Below are 15,876 nucleotides of genomic sequence, written 5' to 3'. Positions count from 1 at the left end.
CATTGTCCTTTTGGACAGTATTATGCTCTCAAGTCATGGCCGGTTAAGCACACCACATGCAGGCCATCCCAAGTTCCAAGAATCAAAATAAAAAGCTAGAACCCAAAGTGGGGTTGGGAGGGGGGGTGCTGGCATGTATGACCTCTGAAGACCTATGGTGGAGAGAAGAGGGTATGGTCTCCCCCCACCCTTCCTTCTACCCCATGGGGGAACCAATGAATTATCCTCTGTGGATGGAGGATCCAGAAAGGGAAGAATGGTTCTTGAGGAAATTTTCACAGGACTACTGCAAATGATAAAAAAGTAGGGCAACACAGCAAAGTTCTTCATGAAGATAAATGTATGCAATTCAAAAGATACCTTTATTTAAAACAATAGCCTTTACTTGGCAAAATTAAAAATTTATTAACCAGGATTGTCCTCATTAAACATGCTTTTTGAAATTATAGCATCTTATGAATTCAAAATTTACTGTTTTTGTTTGTTGAATCCTGAGACACTGTGGGTTGGTCTGCTTTTGCCAATTTTATTTTATTTTATTATTTATTTTTAAAAGATTTTATTTATTCATGAGAGGCAGAGACATGGGCAGAGGGAGAAGCAAGCTCCCTGCAAGGAGCCTGATGTGGGACTCAATCCCAGGACCCCAGGATTACGACCTGAGCCAAAACAGACAACCACTGAGCCACCCAGGTGCCCCAAGCTTTTGCTAATTTCAGAATAGGATAGCTGGTTGTGTGCGTGCGCAGAGGTACAGATGACTGTATTCTTGAATCCTACCTAGGTAGGAGAGGGGATAGGCAAAGGAGCTCTCTGAGGAAGAGGAGGACTGATCTTTCCTTGTAACCCCTAGGTACCTCAGGGTAGACACAGACTGAGAATGGATGTTAACTCCAGCAGAAGGGACCTAGGTCTTTCAGAAGGCAGCCAGGCTGGACTGCCTTGCTCCTTAAGCTAATTACCTTAGAATTTCATTTGTTCCTCTTCCTATAAATGAGAAAGAAATGTCTTTATCTAAAAACACCCACCATCTTTAGAGGTTAAAGAACTCCAGGTCTTGGGCGGTGAACTTCCCCAATACTGAAGCATAAAGCAGGTACACAAACTAGAAGCTCTCATCCAGTGTCACTGCACTGCTCTGAGCCCACCATCCTCTTGTCCCAGGAGAGGCTTCCTGCGGCCCCTGGAGCAGTCCTCCCTGCCTCCCTCACTATTGCTACTCACCACTGTTCCACTGGGGCCCCTGGGCCTCCCAAACCACTAAGTTCTGGGTTTAAAACCCTTCAGTGACCCTCAGTGCCTTTACAAAAAAAATTTTTTTTTTTAAAGATTTTATTTATTCATGAGCGACAGAGAGAAAGAGAGAGAGAGAGAGAGAGGCAGAGACATAGGCAGAGGGAGAAGCAGCCTCGATCCCAGGACTCCAGGATCATGCCCTGGACTGAAGGTGGCGCTAAACTGCTGAGCCACCGGGGCTGCCCCTGCTCAGTGCCTTTTAAAACCCAATCCTAAACCATAGGTGCAGAATTCACATTCTTCCACCCCACCCCTGCTCCCCCCAAGCTGACCTTCCACCACCTCCCTGACCTATAGTCAGACGGGCCCTGTTGCATTCCTCACCCACCTCACAGTGGCCAAGAGCAAAGAGCACAGGTTTGGGACTCACCTAAAGGGCTTTGATCCCACGTTCAGCTAGGTGACCTTAGACAAAGGTCAGTATACCTCTCTACACACACCTCAGTTTCTTCACTCCCCAAATAGGATAAAAATAGCTGTCCTGTCTCTTAAAGTTGCCATGAGAAGTAAATGAGATGGATGGAGTGTACAAATGCTTATCCTACCCAATCCGGTACATAGGATAAACACAAGAAATGTTAGCAGTGACCATTAACTTATTCAACTGGAATGCTGTCTGCATCCAGGTATCCCCAACTCTAGCTCTTCAAATCCTATCTATTCTTCAAAGTTTGGCTAAAATTCTTTTCTTAAAAAAAAAAAACAAAACAAAACTATTTGAGAGAGAGAGAGTGATTAGAGGGAGAAGGAGAAAGAGACTCAAGCAGACTAGACTCCCCACTGAGCATAGAGCCTGACATGGGGCTCAAATCCACAACCCTGAGGATCATGACAGGACCCAAGAGTCGTATGCTTAACTGACTGTGCCACCCAGGCACCCCTAAAATTCTCTTTTCTTCATGACTGTTTGCTTGGGAACTCCAGCCTGAAGTCTCTCCTTCTTCCTCTAACCTCATCCTGCCATGGCTTGTTGATATTTGTTCATATGCTCCCTTTCAGCCTTTATTGTTAAAGGGTCTGTTTTAAGCTCTTTGGTAAGCTCACAGAAGTGGGGACTGTGACTCCTGTACCCACAGAACCCAGCACGCTGACCTGTACACAAGAGGTGCTGAATATTGGCTAAACTGATGACAAAGAGTTCAAGGTCCTGCTTCTTACACCCTCCCACCACTGAAATTAAGGCCTAATGTATTACTCATAGCCAAAAAATACCTTCAAAAAGATAAAAAACCCAAAACCAAAAAGATGTCATTTCTGCTTTGCAAATGGAGAAAATAAAACATGTGAAAGTATTTTAGTGAAACTTGAATGACACTATTCATCTGAATTCTGTTCACAAGATGGAAAAACCAGTCCTCATCAAATGTCATAGTGGGGGGACATGGAAAAGTTGAATTCTCAAATATCCTTGGCTTCAGAAGGGATAGAGTAATTTTAAACATGAGGACCAAGCCCCTGAGTTATGTTTATTCATCTAAGACTCTTATCAATTCTCTATAGAATGGGCCAGTATTAGAAGGTTCTGTTCCCCCCATCTCCCATGAGAGGGAAACAGCATGGGCTCTGCAAGGCTCTTCCTTCTAACCCCCCCCCCCCCCCCGGGGAAACACATCAGTGGAGACAATGCTCTAGTCAAAGTCACCTTAGCTACCCTTAGAGCTTTCCCTTCAGGGCTCGGGCCTGGCTTCCTTCCAGAGAGCTGCTTTAGTCAGTTCCCCAGAAATTCAACACATTGCTGCAGACACTGCAAAGTGAGAAGGCCCAGGAGGCTGGACCACAGTGAGGCACCAAAAGTAGGAATATAGGTCTCTCTACCTTGGGCTTCTGGGAATCAGCTCAAGAGCACGCAGGACTGTACCTCAAAAAAAACGGAGGCCAACAACAAACAGCTTGCCACCACCTGCACAGTTCCCTACACCACCAACTACTCTAAGAGCAACTGAGCATGCATTATTTACTCTACCTGGCTTTTCCCAAGTAATCAAAATACAAACAGCACCACTGCAAACCATATGTACTTTCTCCTTTCTGGAGTGAAGCAAACTTTAATTAGACCAAGAGCATGAAAAGAGCTGTAATTAAAGCCGAACTAGAAACTGTCTATTCTTATGGGTCAAATTCAATAACCAAAGGAGTTTTCATGGATCTATTCATTTAAAGTAGGGAAGTTAGGTGAATATCACAGCTAGGTCTGGATGATGCAGTTCATGGAGTGAATCACTTCTAATGGTGAGAGGTGACTTCTCATCTAACACCACATTTAGCCACAAATGAGGTATAATCTTTAGTATGATAACCATTTCCAGGGCACTCTCTGGAATTCTACCAAAGCATCAAGAAACAAGGTCATTTAACATTTAAAGAATAAGCAGAAGAATGTCATCTTGGGGGGACATACAGCCCTTCATCTCAATATCTCAAAATGTCAGAGCCACAAGATAAGCATTTTCCAAAGGGCTGGCTACTTTTAGTGTTAAGGGCTTGGTGAGCTGTGTGGTTATTACCCCCAATCAGATATATCCATCCAATAAAAGATAATTAGAATACAGACTGTCTATACTGAAACTCAAACTGCATCTGTAAGAGGACCTCAGGGACATTTCCAAGTAACACCAAGTGTGCCTCACCTTATAAGTTAGGCATCAGTGATGATGGATTTGTTTTGGTGTGTTTCGCGTAGTACTTCTGTGTGTGTTTACAGTAGGGGAGTTGGTTCTGCTTTTTTTAATTTGTTGCATTCTCAGAACCAGTGTTGTGTGGGGGCTGGCATTTTCATAGCTTTTATTGTTTCTTTGTGAATGCCCAAGTGTGTATTTTTTAGACTTGGTACAAAAGCCCATGTTTTTAATAAGGAAACAGAGATGAAAAGTGATATGGGTGCCCCAAAGTCACATAGCTTTTTGGTGGCACCAATGGGACCAGCACCCAGGAATTCTGGCTTTCAGTTCAATTGCAATCTCAAACAGGAGTTCCATGCCCCTCTGACCTCCCTTTTTTTTTTTTAAGATTAAAAAAAAAATTATTTATTCATAGAGACACACACACACACACACACAGAGAGAGAGAGAGAGAGAGAGACAGGCAGAGGGAGAAGCAGGTCCCATGCAGAGAGCCTGACGTGGGACTCGATCCCGGGTCTCCAGGATCACGCCCTGGGCTGCAGGTAGCACTAAACTGCTGTGCCACCGGGGCTACCCCCTTTCTTGTTTTTGAATCCTTAATAATTCAAGAGCACAATGGGGTACTACTCTATCCATGAAGAAATCATGGGAGAGTAGACTTTTACCTGAATCTTTACTTCAGCAGATGTTTGGTTTAAAATTAACCATCAGCTGCTCCAAAACTGAAGGTGTCTAGTTCTTCCAGGGTTTAGCTGGCTGCTCTTGGCTGTGCTATTATGGAAAAGGGTCAGGTCAAAGCATGTGGCTTTGAATTTCAAATCTTTCATGTCCAGACCATAAGGATGCCTATTAAAATAATTTCACACTCATAACCTCCAAAAGTGTTTTGTTTTCCTTATGACCAGGAACACCCTTGGGGTTCTTGATGAATGGAATACTTATGGTTAAGTCATAAGGACAAGTTCTGTACACTAGAGAAGTCTTCATAACAAAGTACAGAGAAATAGCCTGTCCTCAACCCAACTTGAAACAGGTATTTTCCTCTGAACCCTAGACTGTGTCCTTTTATGCCGGCAGTCCTGTTCTCTCAATGCTCAGGCCTCCTGAGGAGTGGCTTCTGCTAAGTAGCTGCCACAATTGAACAAGAAATGTGCATTTGATAGTTCATGGGGTGTCAGTGGTTAGGGAGAGGAAAACCTTCAGCCAAGACTCAGCATTTTGAGACAGTACTGCCCAATGGTTTGAGGCACAGACTCAAATCCCAGGAACTCTCCCTCTGCAGAAAGTGTGCTAACAGTACAAGGAATAGGAAAGGAATTAGTCCAGTACCTGGCATAAGGAGGCACTATATACGTGTTTGCTATAATTGTAGCCAGATGTTTGCAATTTCTGCTTCCCAAGCACCAAAGCCCTTGACTAGGTATGAAGTGGTGTTGACTAGGTATGAAGTGGTGTTGCTCCTACCGTGCACCGATGCTCTGGGCAGGGCATCCTTTGCATAATTTAAAGAGACTTCTCCAGCCTACCTACCAACTCTTGTTTTGCAGACTAAGTCTGCTCTGGTGACGTGTTCTTTGTTACACCAGTTGCAGGGCTAAGTTACCAAAGGCATGCAGGGTCAATTTAAAAAGTCAGGCCTAGCTTTGGACCAACTTCAAAGCTTGCACTCTACTGGAAGGGAATCCTCTCCCTTCTGCTGGATGTGAGGAGTGAGGGGAAGGCTGTCTGGGTTGTAACCTTTCTCCATTTGCCAAATAGAAGGCATTCTCTCAGGGCAATGCCAAACTGAGGGGAACATGACTGAGTGGGATGCTTCCACTCCCTGAGAAAAGTTTCCTTCTGAGCATGGAATTTCAGTTGCAAAGGAACAAAGAGTGAGAAATATTTTAAAGGAATCATCAGCCTTTCTGAGAAGTATTAATCGCATCAGATGTTTCAACTACTCTGTACTTCAGTTAAATAAGAAAAAGCAGAATAGTAAGTATCTTTCTTGAAGTACTTTGGTAAACAATCTTTTTTTTTTTTTTAAATAAAATTCAAGGGCAGCCCGGGTGGCTCAGTGGTTTGGTGCTGCCTTCGGCCCAGGATGTGATCCTGGAGACCCGGGATCAGGTCCCGTGTAGGGCTCCCTGCATGGAGCCTGCTTGTGTCTCTGCCAGTCTGTGTGTGTGTGTGTGTGTGTGTGTGTGTGTGTCTCGTGAATAAATAAATAATAAAATATTTAAAAATAAAATGAAATTCAATAATCAACTACCAGGTCTTTTAAGTGTTTTTCCAAATCCAATTCCCCCACAATAACATTTCTATTTTAGGAGAGCCTGAAGGGAAAGAAAAACAAGAAGACAGTTTAGAATACAATGTTTCCAAAGCAACTGCTCTGTGGTTCTATCAGGATGTTCAAAGCCAGAGCTCAGGGAGGAAGAGGCTGTCAGGTGTCTGGGGAAATGCTTCAACTGTATCAACCCCACAATTACAGAGAGGTTAGAAGGCACAAGCAAAACACCCATCCCAGCAAATTTCTTTCATCTTTTTAATAAAGAAGCATCAGATATCTTCAAAAGAAGATTAAAAGAAAAAAAGTACTGACATCTGGTTCTGGCAATGCAAACTGAACAAAAGCAGAACCAACTACTCCACTATAAACACACATAGAAATGCTACATGAAACACACCAAAACAAGTCCATCATCACTGATGCCTAATTATAAGGTGAGGCCCCCCTCCCTAAAACATTCTTCAGAAAAGAGCAAGTTAGCTTACATTTAAGTCCTTTTAAAATCTTTCTTTTATTTGGGGAAGATACGTTACCTGAGATGACCTCACCCAGCAATACTAGCTTGAGATGCTTACCCAGGACACCAAACCATTTTGTTTTTAAAGAAGAGACTTAATGTAGAGGTATGACCTCACAGATGTTGCTGAAAGCAAATGGTTAAGTTTGAAGATCACTGTCATATCTAGATCATGGAGGAAAAAAAACCCTACAGTGTTCCTAGTATGTAATGGGAAAAAAAAAGAAAAAGTCAAGCAGTAAACCTGAAGTAATAAACGATATATAGTCATTTACACTAAAAACTCAATAGATGGACAGAACAGCAGAGTAGACACAAAAGTGTGAGTGAATCAGAAGAATGCAGGAAAGAGATAAAGAGGCACAAATATGCAAGAGAGGCTATGTGGAACAGGGGCAGTCTAACACATGTCTAACAGTGGAAGGCAGAGTAGGCCAGAGTCAAGCAGATGATGCCTGAGTACTTTCCTGAACTAATGAAATATGTAAACTCTCAGACCAAAGGCTTGTATGTCCTGAATGAGATCAATACAAATAGAAGACTGCCCAGGCACATAATTTTTATTTTTAAACTCAACAAGTACCCAGAACAAAAAAGATTACCTACAAATGAACAAAAATAGGACTGCAGCTGCTTCTCCAGAATAAATCTGCAAAGTGCTGAAAAAAAATAACTTAATCTAGAGTTCTATGCCCCAATTACAAACTATGCAAGCTTAAAGACCAATAAAATGATGCTCAACCAGAGACCAAGAGTTGAGCCTTCACAGGAAAGAATGACTCCAGAAGAAGGAAATGGAGCCTCAAAGAGAAGAAGGGATTTCACAGAAGAAAAGTGAGCACAGAAAAGAGCAAGGCCTGACTGTAAGACTATGGCAGTGCGGGACATTAGCAAACGCTGGGACAAAACACAACATGAAAGACATGGAAGAGGAGGATCAGTGAGCAAACTTCCAAGGACCTGTGTGACTCAGGAAGATAGAAATAAGAATTCACTGTAGGCTTTATGAAGTTGAGGAGGCATGTTGAAAACTTACGGGAACATTAAAAAAAAGAATTGAATAGTCATTTAATAAGTACAATGAGAAAAATATAAAAATTCAATAGAAAGCATTAAAGGAGAGGAAAAGGACAAAAACACATATACACACAAAAAAAGGTGAAAGAAATTATCCAAAATAATCACTATGCTAAATGAAAATGGGTTACATTTCCCCACTAAAAGACAAGAGACTACCAAGACTCAGCCATTAAAGTTCTAGGTGTATGTTTAGTAAAAAAAAAATAATAATAATAATTCACATTTGCACAAGGAGACCAAGAGTACTCAGTACAACACTATCAACCAGAAACCTGTATGTCCATGCAAAGAAAGCTGCATAAAATGGTATAATAAATTCTAATACTGAAATAACACAGAAGTTAACTAAATTAATTAAATCTCCATGATTCAACATGGATGCATTTCAAAATATAATACTGACTAAAAGAAAAGCTATCTAAAAGAGTATTAAAAGTAACCATTAGCATAAATTCATAAAAATTTCTCAGAAAACACTATATATTGTCATGTGTGTTGAAAGTATAAAAACATTCAAAGAAACATGGACTTCAAAAGAAAGTTGTATCTGGGACTTTTTTGCATTTTTATATATTTTTTAAAGATTTATGAAAAAGAGCAAGCAGGGGAAGGGCAGAGGGAGGGGGGAGATGCAGACTCCTCACTGAGCAGGGAGCTGGATACCCGGCTTGATCCTAGGCTGAGATCATGATCTGAGCCGAAGTCAGATATTTAACTGGCTGAGCCACTCAGGTGTCCCTAGTATTTTCTTTTTTTAAACAAATAATTCAAATCAGTAATAAAAGTCAATATTTGTGAGGTAAATAGATATCATTTATGTGATTTTACTTTCCATATTTTGAAGTAGTTCTAAAATGACAATTTAAAATAGAAAATGCAAAGGGGAAGAAAGTAAGTTTTGGATTTGTGCCAATCCAGATCCATCTATCCAGTCAGTTATCAATCACTGATTTATTTATTTTTAAGATTTTATTTATTTATTCATGAGAGACACAGAGAGAGAGAGAGAGAGAGGCAGAGACACAGGCAGAGGGAGAAGCAGGCTCCATGCAGGGAGCCCGACGTGGGACTCGATCCCGGGATTCCAGGATCACACCTGGGCTGAAGGCAGGCACTTAACTGCTGAGCCACCCAGGGATCCCATCAATCACTGTTTTAAAATTGCATTTTAAATGTTCTGAATGTTTGAAGCTGTTCTCTCACCTATTCATAACACACAGTTCTAACGGCAAGGGAATAAACATAAACAAGTACTCCAAAAACAATCTTACTTGTAATCTATGATTTTCTTTGTTAAATAAAGTAAAACCGTGGTTTAGCCACTTGCTTTTTTTCTTTCAGCATTTGCTTTTTCTATCCTAGGGCTCATGATACATTTGGTGGAGCTATATTAACAAAGAGGAAACACTGAGATCACAGCCATTTTCTAAGCCAGTGATCTTCGTGTGAGGGCCAGGATGCTGAGGCCGCACCCACCACAGCACTTGAGTAGAAAGCCATGTGTCATGTTCCTTGGGAATAGTGGGAAGGTGAGAGAGGTTTAAGAATCATTGCTTAGTAGAGTAGTCCTCTGACTGTGTGTGCTCCTGGCTTCACAGCGGGGAACTGATCCTTGCATAGAGTCCTTATGAGATAGAGACTGTCAAACAGAAGTGGCCTTAGGTCTGAAAGGAAGAGGGAGTTTCTTGGGGGGTAGAGACCAGAAGAATGAAAGAAACTGGTGTTGGGGGGTTTGAGCAGGGCATAACGTGCAGGCTGAGAGCTCAAAGTGTCTCCTACTCAGTAAAGGGGTTAGCAGTTTTTTTTTTTTTTTTTTTTTAAGATTTTGTTTATTGATTCATGAGGGATGAAGAGAGAGAGGCAGAGACACAGGCAGAGGGAGATGCAGGCTCCATGCAGGGAGCCCGATGTGGGACTCGATCCTGGAACTTCAGGATCACTCCCTGAGCCAAAGGCAGATGCTCAACCGCTGAGCCACCCAGGCGTCCCGGGACTAGCAGTTCTTAAGGCTCAAAGCCCAGCGTCCTGTACAATACTGACCATGCTTCCCCCGCAACTACTACGGAGTCCCATCCACAATCAGTGCATGAGACCCATGCTAATCAACAGGGACGCTCCCAACTGACTAAGCCACCCAGGGCCCAAGTCTAAATTTTTTCTATATTTTAAACTGTTTCACAGTTTTCAAACTATCATTTAGTTATTTTCCTTCTTCTGGTAATTTTAAAGTGACTCCCTGCTTTCATTTCTTTGTTACTTCCCTTCTTTCAAGATTAGTCTCCTTTAAGTGACAGTTAATTTTATTTGAATTAGCCTAGAACTTGCCAAGGCAGCTGTGAATTCATGCCACAGGATTAAATAAACACAGCTATCAACGACTACGTATTTATTTTTTAAATTCCTTACAAACCCAAATATGTAGATAAGCAGAAAGGTAAATAAAGATTAATAATCAAGACCAGGCCAACTGTATGACCACAGGAAAATGGTTCCAGCTCTCAGGACATTTCTCTGAAACAAGGGGCCCAGGTAGGGTCCATGACCTTCTCAGTTTGTTGTCATAAAACTCTATAACTGCCCTCCTAGGTTTTAATATTCAATGGAATATAAATGCCAATTTAAAGAAAAAAAACAGTAGCTAAGATGAAATAAAAAATTTGACAAAGGATATGTTACAATGGCATTACTGATGGGCTTATGTAAGTACAGAAAAAAGACAAAAATGGAATGTAACAAGTAGTAAAATTTAGGGCTTATTTTCAACTCCGAAATACTTGATCTGGGTATATTTTTAGAAATTGGATTTAATTTAAGGAATGACTGCCTCCTTATGATTACTCTTTATGTGTACTAAATTGTGAGTTAAAAATGTTTTCCTCCAATGTTTATTTCTTAAGTCTCTTTATCCAGTGCTCAGACCATTCAACATCATATCTAGTTCTCACCAAGCTGTCAGAGGAAAATTTGTATTTCCTACTATGGTGCTTCTGGAACCCTCCAAATTCAGTCCTATGCACACAGCAGCAATTCATATACAGTACTTTTCTTCCCCTCTTTACCCAAGAATTATCCATTAAAGAGAAGTTAAATTATGAAGTTATAGCTGTACCTCTAGGGCTTGAGAAATGGCAGATCCTTAAGTTCTACAAGATTTAATAATCTTAAATATTTTGTCTCTAGAATATTGCTATACAGAACAATAAACTCTATAAAGGCTTTCTTAAGGACATGGCTGTATCATCTACCAATTATGGGAAAATAAACAGTTCACTCTGAAAAACCTGACAGCTTGTAGTTCTGTCCCTCGAACACAGATGTGCATAGTGCTGGGCCCAGGAGTCACTCCTGTGCACTGCCCCTGCCTCCAATCCTGCAATATCCATCCTGGAGGCTAATTAAACTGACTTCATTCTAGAATAGGATAGAAAAAAGTGGAAAAACGGGTTGTAAGCATTTCACAGAGTATGAGGCATAAAAGTAATGATAGTAGCATCTACTATTCTAACGATAAACTCTCTGGCTGGCTTACAAAACATCCATGGAGAACAAGGTAGACTTCCCAGAGGTGCAATCAGTATGTCTCATGATCAAACAGAGCATTCTGCAGTGGTGTATCCACCGAGACACTTTCTTGCACAGAACCACATGCAGACAGGGGGGCAGGATGGAGAGGCCTGAGGCTAATGGGAGAATTCATTCTTTCCTCTAAACACCCCTTTTAAGATTCATTTTAATTTCTCCCCTTCTCCCTTTATCTTCTTCTTTACTGCTCCTTGGAGAATTAAAGCCACAATAAAAACATAAAAATCTAAACGGGAATGCTTGCAAATGTTTACATATGGCTTAATTCTCCACCCAGAGATTTAACAATAGTTTTGTTGTGAGACATTTGTATCGTAAGCCTGAAAGGTGGAGTCCTCTTCCCTAAAAATATATACCAACTGTGTTTACCCTTGGAGGGCAGCTTTCCTCCCCTGTTTAGCTTTAAAACCTGTATTACATAACAGTGGAAAATAGGGAGGACCTAAATTTTGATTCCAATTTCTTTCATTTTTATTTCAGCTACAATGTTACGGTTTGAGATCATCAAACTTGGTTTTCAACATCCCAGTTACACAGAAAAAATAATTTGGCTCAAACTTACAGACCATTCAAATCCTAAGTGCAGATCTTACCATCCACTCTTCTTCAGCTTTAAAAAACGAACTTGTCAAATCTCAAAGCTATTTACAGTTATCAGATTAGGTGAGAGGCTGACTTACCAAAAAACACACCAAGCACAACTGCTACCCACTTCCTTCCTCCCCCACCTCCAAACAAGAATCCTACATTTATTAAATGCTTAATAATAAAATGTTCACAGATCTGTTTTTCACATTTTGTTCATTTTCCACTCTGTATTCTGTTTGCATTAAAGTATTTCTGGAAATATTTAATTATGAATATAACATGAAACATCAAAAAAGAATCAATAGCAAAAGCTTCTATTTTAGATATTCTAGAGGGCATATTTATATAAACAACTCTGACATTTTGAAAAATCAATTTTAAAATATACTAAAAGTGGATTAATGTATTTGCTCTCCCAGTCCACCCATCCCACCACCCCTACAATGCAGCTGCCCTTCTTCATTTAGGAACACAACAATTCAGGACAGTGATCAGAGCACATTTAAGGCAGACACTTACCTCACAGAACATATAGAGAGACAGCAATGTGAGGCCAAGGTTATATACCACTAAAATTCCCCGGCAAGAGAATGGCTGCCTATTCTTCATGTATTTTGGTCCCAGCCATACAATTAGTAAGTATATGACAGAGCAGATAAAAGTGGGTATGTAATTATCCAGAAGAAACCATCCTTTTACTCTGGTATCTGGAAAATAAGAAAAGGAAAATATTTAGTGATAAAAAAACAACCATAATTTTTTTTCAAATATTAAAAATCTTCTCTCCCCATAATTTTATAATAGTCATCTAATACTCAAGTTCCTAAATGCCAACAAAGCAACTGGAAAGAAAGCAAGAGTTTTCAATATCTGTCATAAAAGGTGAGGTTCCTCGTTACATGTTCTGAATAACGTGTAGATCATGCATGGTTTTTGCTAAAGTAAAAAAAAAAAAAAATCCTTTCTAAGAATCATAAAGAAAGCAAGGAGAAAGCTAAATTTTCCACTAGCTATATTGGCCAGATCTGCTGAATGAATGATGCACAGGACAATGAAACTCCAGAAATGACAGTCTTTGAACTCCAAAGTCCTCACCTGAAATAAAGTATCTGCTAGCCTACCCAGCCAGCATGTGCAGACTCAGAGAAAATGGGCTATTTATCCAGCTCAACGACAATCAGTGATTAGAAAGGCAGCATTTGCTCTAAGTGCAATGGTCAGCAGCAGAGGAGACAATTTTTAGGGGGGGAAAAAAAAGGATGAAATATGACCGAGCAGTGAAGTGACTACTAAGGAACCTCCTGAGCAGCAGAAGCTTGAAAGCAAAGACCTACAATGATTCAAGGGAGCTACAGTGTAAGAGAGATCTCCCTTACTCACATCTTCTTTCCCCAGTGGGGATGAGGAAAATTAGTTCCAAGTAGCTGCCAGCAGCAATCTGACAGCCCTCTCCTCGGATGGGGGTAACCTCCTTGGCAGCCAGACTCCCTAGGTGTTAACCTATCCCTTGCAAGTCAACTTCATCCTGCAGCTGACTCCCAGGAAGCCACCTCTTCAGCACGTTTCCCTTGGCATGCTGCTTTTATGAACTCTCAAATCTTATCTGCCCTCCAAGGTCACCTACTCTGGAGCTCAGAGGCACATGCAGGTTTTGCCTCTTCCATCTTCAGAGAAGCAGCAGCTAGTGGGGACAGTCTCTGTCCCTTCTTCGACCTCCTGACTGGGCCATCCTGCTACTTTCTCCCATGCTTTTTCTTCTGATCTTGTAGGAAAAGCACCCATCCACTTGGGGAATGGATTGTCACTCTCCTTTCCTGCAGACATTCTACATTCTCCTAATGTTTCTCTGCAGTGCTCCTCCCTTGGCTTCAGAGGGAGATGCCCTCCACCTTCTCACTACTACTTATGTTAAGGTGGTGGTGTGTGTTAGGACAGTTCTGCAGAACTGGCGGTTCTCAGAAATTCTTCAGGGAGGTGGCTGGCCCCAGGGAACTTAAGGAAAAGGTTTCTTAATGCCTCGTGTTCTCAACTCTGGGCCCCGGTTATCAACTGTAAGAAAGCAAGTTCCCACTTAGCAACTAACATTAAATTGTTACATATGTTTGTGTGTACATATATATCATAAACACGATAAATACACACACAAAAACCTCCCATTTTCTTTTACTTAATGTTCTATTTTATACCTTGCTTTTTAAGTTTTATAAGGCCATATGTGCAAGTATCCAACCTCCTTCATAATGCCAAGTACTTCCAGCCCAACTGTGGCTCCAGCAGTAAATTCTTAGGGATCTAGCCAACCCTGGTAGTCCTTGCCCACTCTCTGCTGACTTGTTCAGACATGGGCATGTGAAGCAACTGAGGCCTCTGAGCTCCCAAGGAAATGACAGTTGGGCCAAAAGCCCTGTGGAAGAGTTTCCTTGTTCTTAAAACCATGCAAATGAACAGATTTTTTTCCTCCTCCTCTGCAGGTGCTGTCTGGAGCTTCTGCACCATCCTACAACCATGAAAGGCAGAGGGACTTTTCTGAGGACAGAAGTGCTGATGTACTGAGAATGCAAAGTAGAACATGACAAGAACAAGTGTTCTGGTCTCAGGAGTTAGTCAATCTTGATAATGTAAACCGATCATTTTTATTATTGTTTCATCCATTTAATATTGGATTCGTTTCTCCCATAAAGTTGGAATAAGGCATCACTGTAACACAAATAAATACAAGATGATCTAATTTGTTTTTTTTTACTTGGCTGAACACTAATTTACTCAACCTGTTTCCCTCTTGATGGGCACCTAGATTATTTCCAGTCTTGTCAAGCAATGCTGGAGGGAACATACTTATTCCTATCTTTGCATAACTGATCAAGATAAGCCATAGGATAAAGTCTTGGGAGTCAAACAGCTGAGTCAAAGGGCATGTGCTTCTTGATTTCAAAGGAAGACACAATTACCCTCCAAAGAGGTCATACCAATTAGACTCTTTCTCCACATCATTACTATTACCAAATACATTTCATTTCTACAACACTAAGTGATGAATTCCTTTTCCTGTTTTCTTTTGTACTTGAAAAATCATCAGTGAAACTCAAAATATTTTCATCTGTTTAAAAGCTTCTTGCAATTTTTAAATGACCCTTCCTATGAACCTAATGAATTCCTTCTTTATAGATACATCAGGAGACATTACAGATGACGCTCGAAGAAATCAATATGGAGTGGATTTACTTCCTAAAAGGAAACAAACGATGAAGTATAAAAAGTGAGGTCAGGTGCATATATTACCCATCGAAGTGACACAACATGAAAGGACATTAATATGCCCTTAAAATTGTAAAAGGGGAAAAGTTTTAAATTACTCCAGCAGTACATCTTGGAAACTAATCTCATCTGGAGACTCACAAGAACTGAGGAAAACACACCACCAATGATGGTGAAATCTGCAGCATTTTCAGGCTGCAAGCTTTCCAGCATGATCTGATCCCCAGCTACAGTCAGCAGAGGGTCACAGCAGCTGTGTCTCTGCTCTGATACCCAGGAACACTGTACTACTTCAAGACCGTTGTCACAGGACTTCTCCAGCCCCTTGTTATCCAGGACAAAGCATTAGTCTTATCACAGAAGACACTAATGTTTTCTAGAATCTCTTCATGCAATATTTATAAGTGTCTATAAGGGGAGGAGAGCAAAAAAACCAAAACCACCTTACCTCGGGGGCCTAGTAATGCCTTGAAATAGGTACTAAGTGATGCATCAAAATTTTCCATTTTAAAACCTATTAAGAAAAATAGACATTGATTAATCTCTACTCAAAATGCTTTTTATACAGTTTTATCATAAAAGAACAAGAACAAACCTTTTCAAAGGATATACTACAGACAAGGTTATGTGGAAACTTTTTTTTTTAACTCCCCAAGTAATTT

General features: G+C 40.8%; 1 protein-coding gene across 3 annotated transcripts in view; it reads right to left on the bottom strand.

Annotated features, from left to right (window-relative positions):
* The window catches only part of ELOVL5 (ELOVL fatty acid elongase 5), a 75,050-nt gene that overhangs the window by 12,016 nt on the left and 47,158 nt on the right, over positions 1-15,876 (bottom strand). For 2 of the 3 annotated variants that reach the window (XM_072832633.1, XM_072832635.1), the window contains 2 exons: positions 15,663-15,728; positions 12,479-12,666 (listed from right to left, as the gene is read on the bottom strand). In XM_072832633.1, coding sequence (XP_072688734.1) covers positions 12,479-12,666; positions 15,663-15,720 — 246 coding nt within the window. In that variant the 5' untranslated portion in view covers positions 15,721-15,728. Of the gene's footprint in view, positions 1-11,070; positions 11,201-12,478; positions 12,667-15,662; positions 15,729-15,876 lie in introns of those variants that run through there. The other variant, XM_072832634.1, reaches the window with a different exon arrangement.

Source organism: Canis lupus, chromosome 7, assembly GCF_048164855.1.
Source record: "Canis lupus baileyi chromosome 7, mCanLup2.hap1, whole genome shotgun sequence".
In the NCBI taxonomy this organism is placed as follows: domain Eukaryota; kingdom Metazoa; phylum Chordata; class Mammalia; order Carnivora; family Canidae; genus Canis; species Canis lupus.
This window is presented reverse-complemented; position numbering and strand designations above follow the sequence as displayed.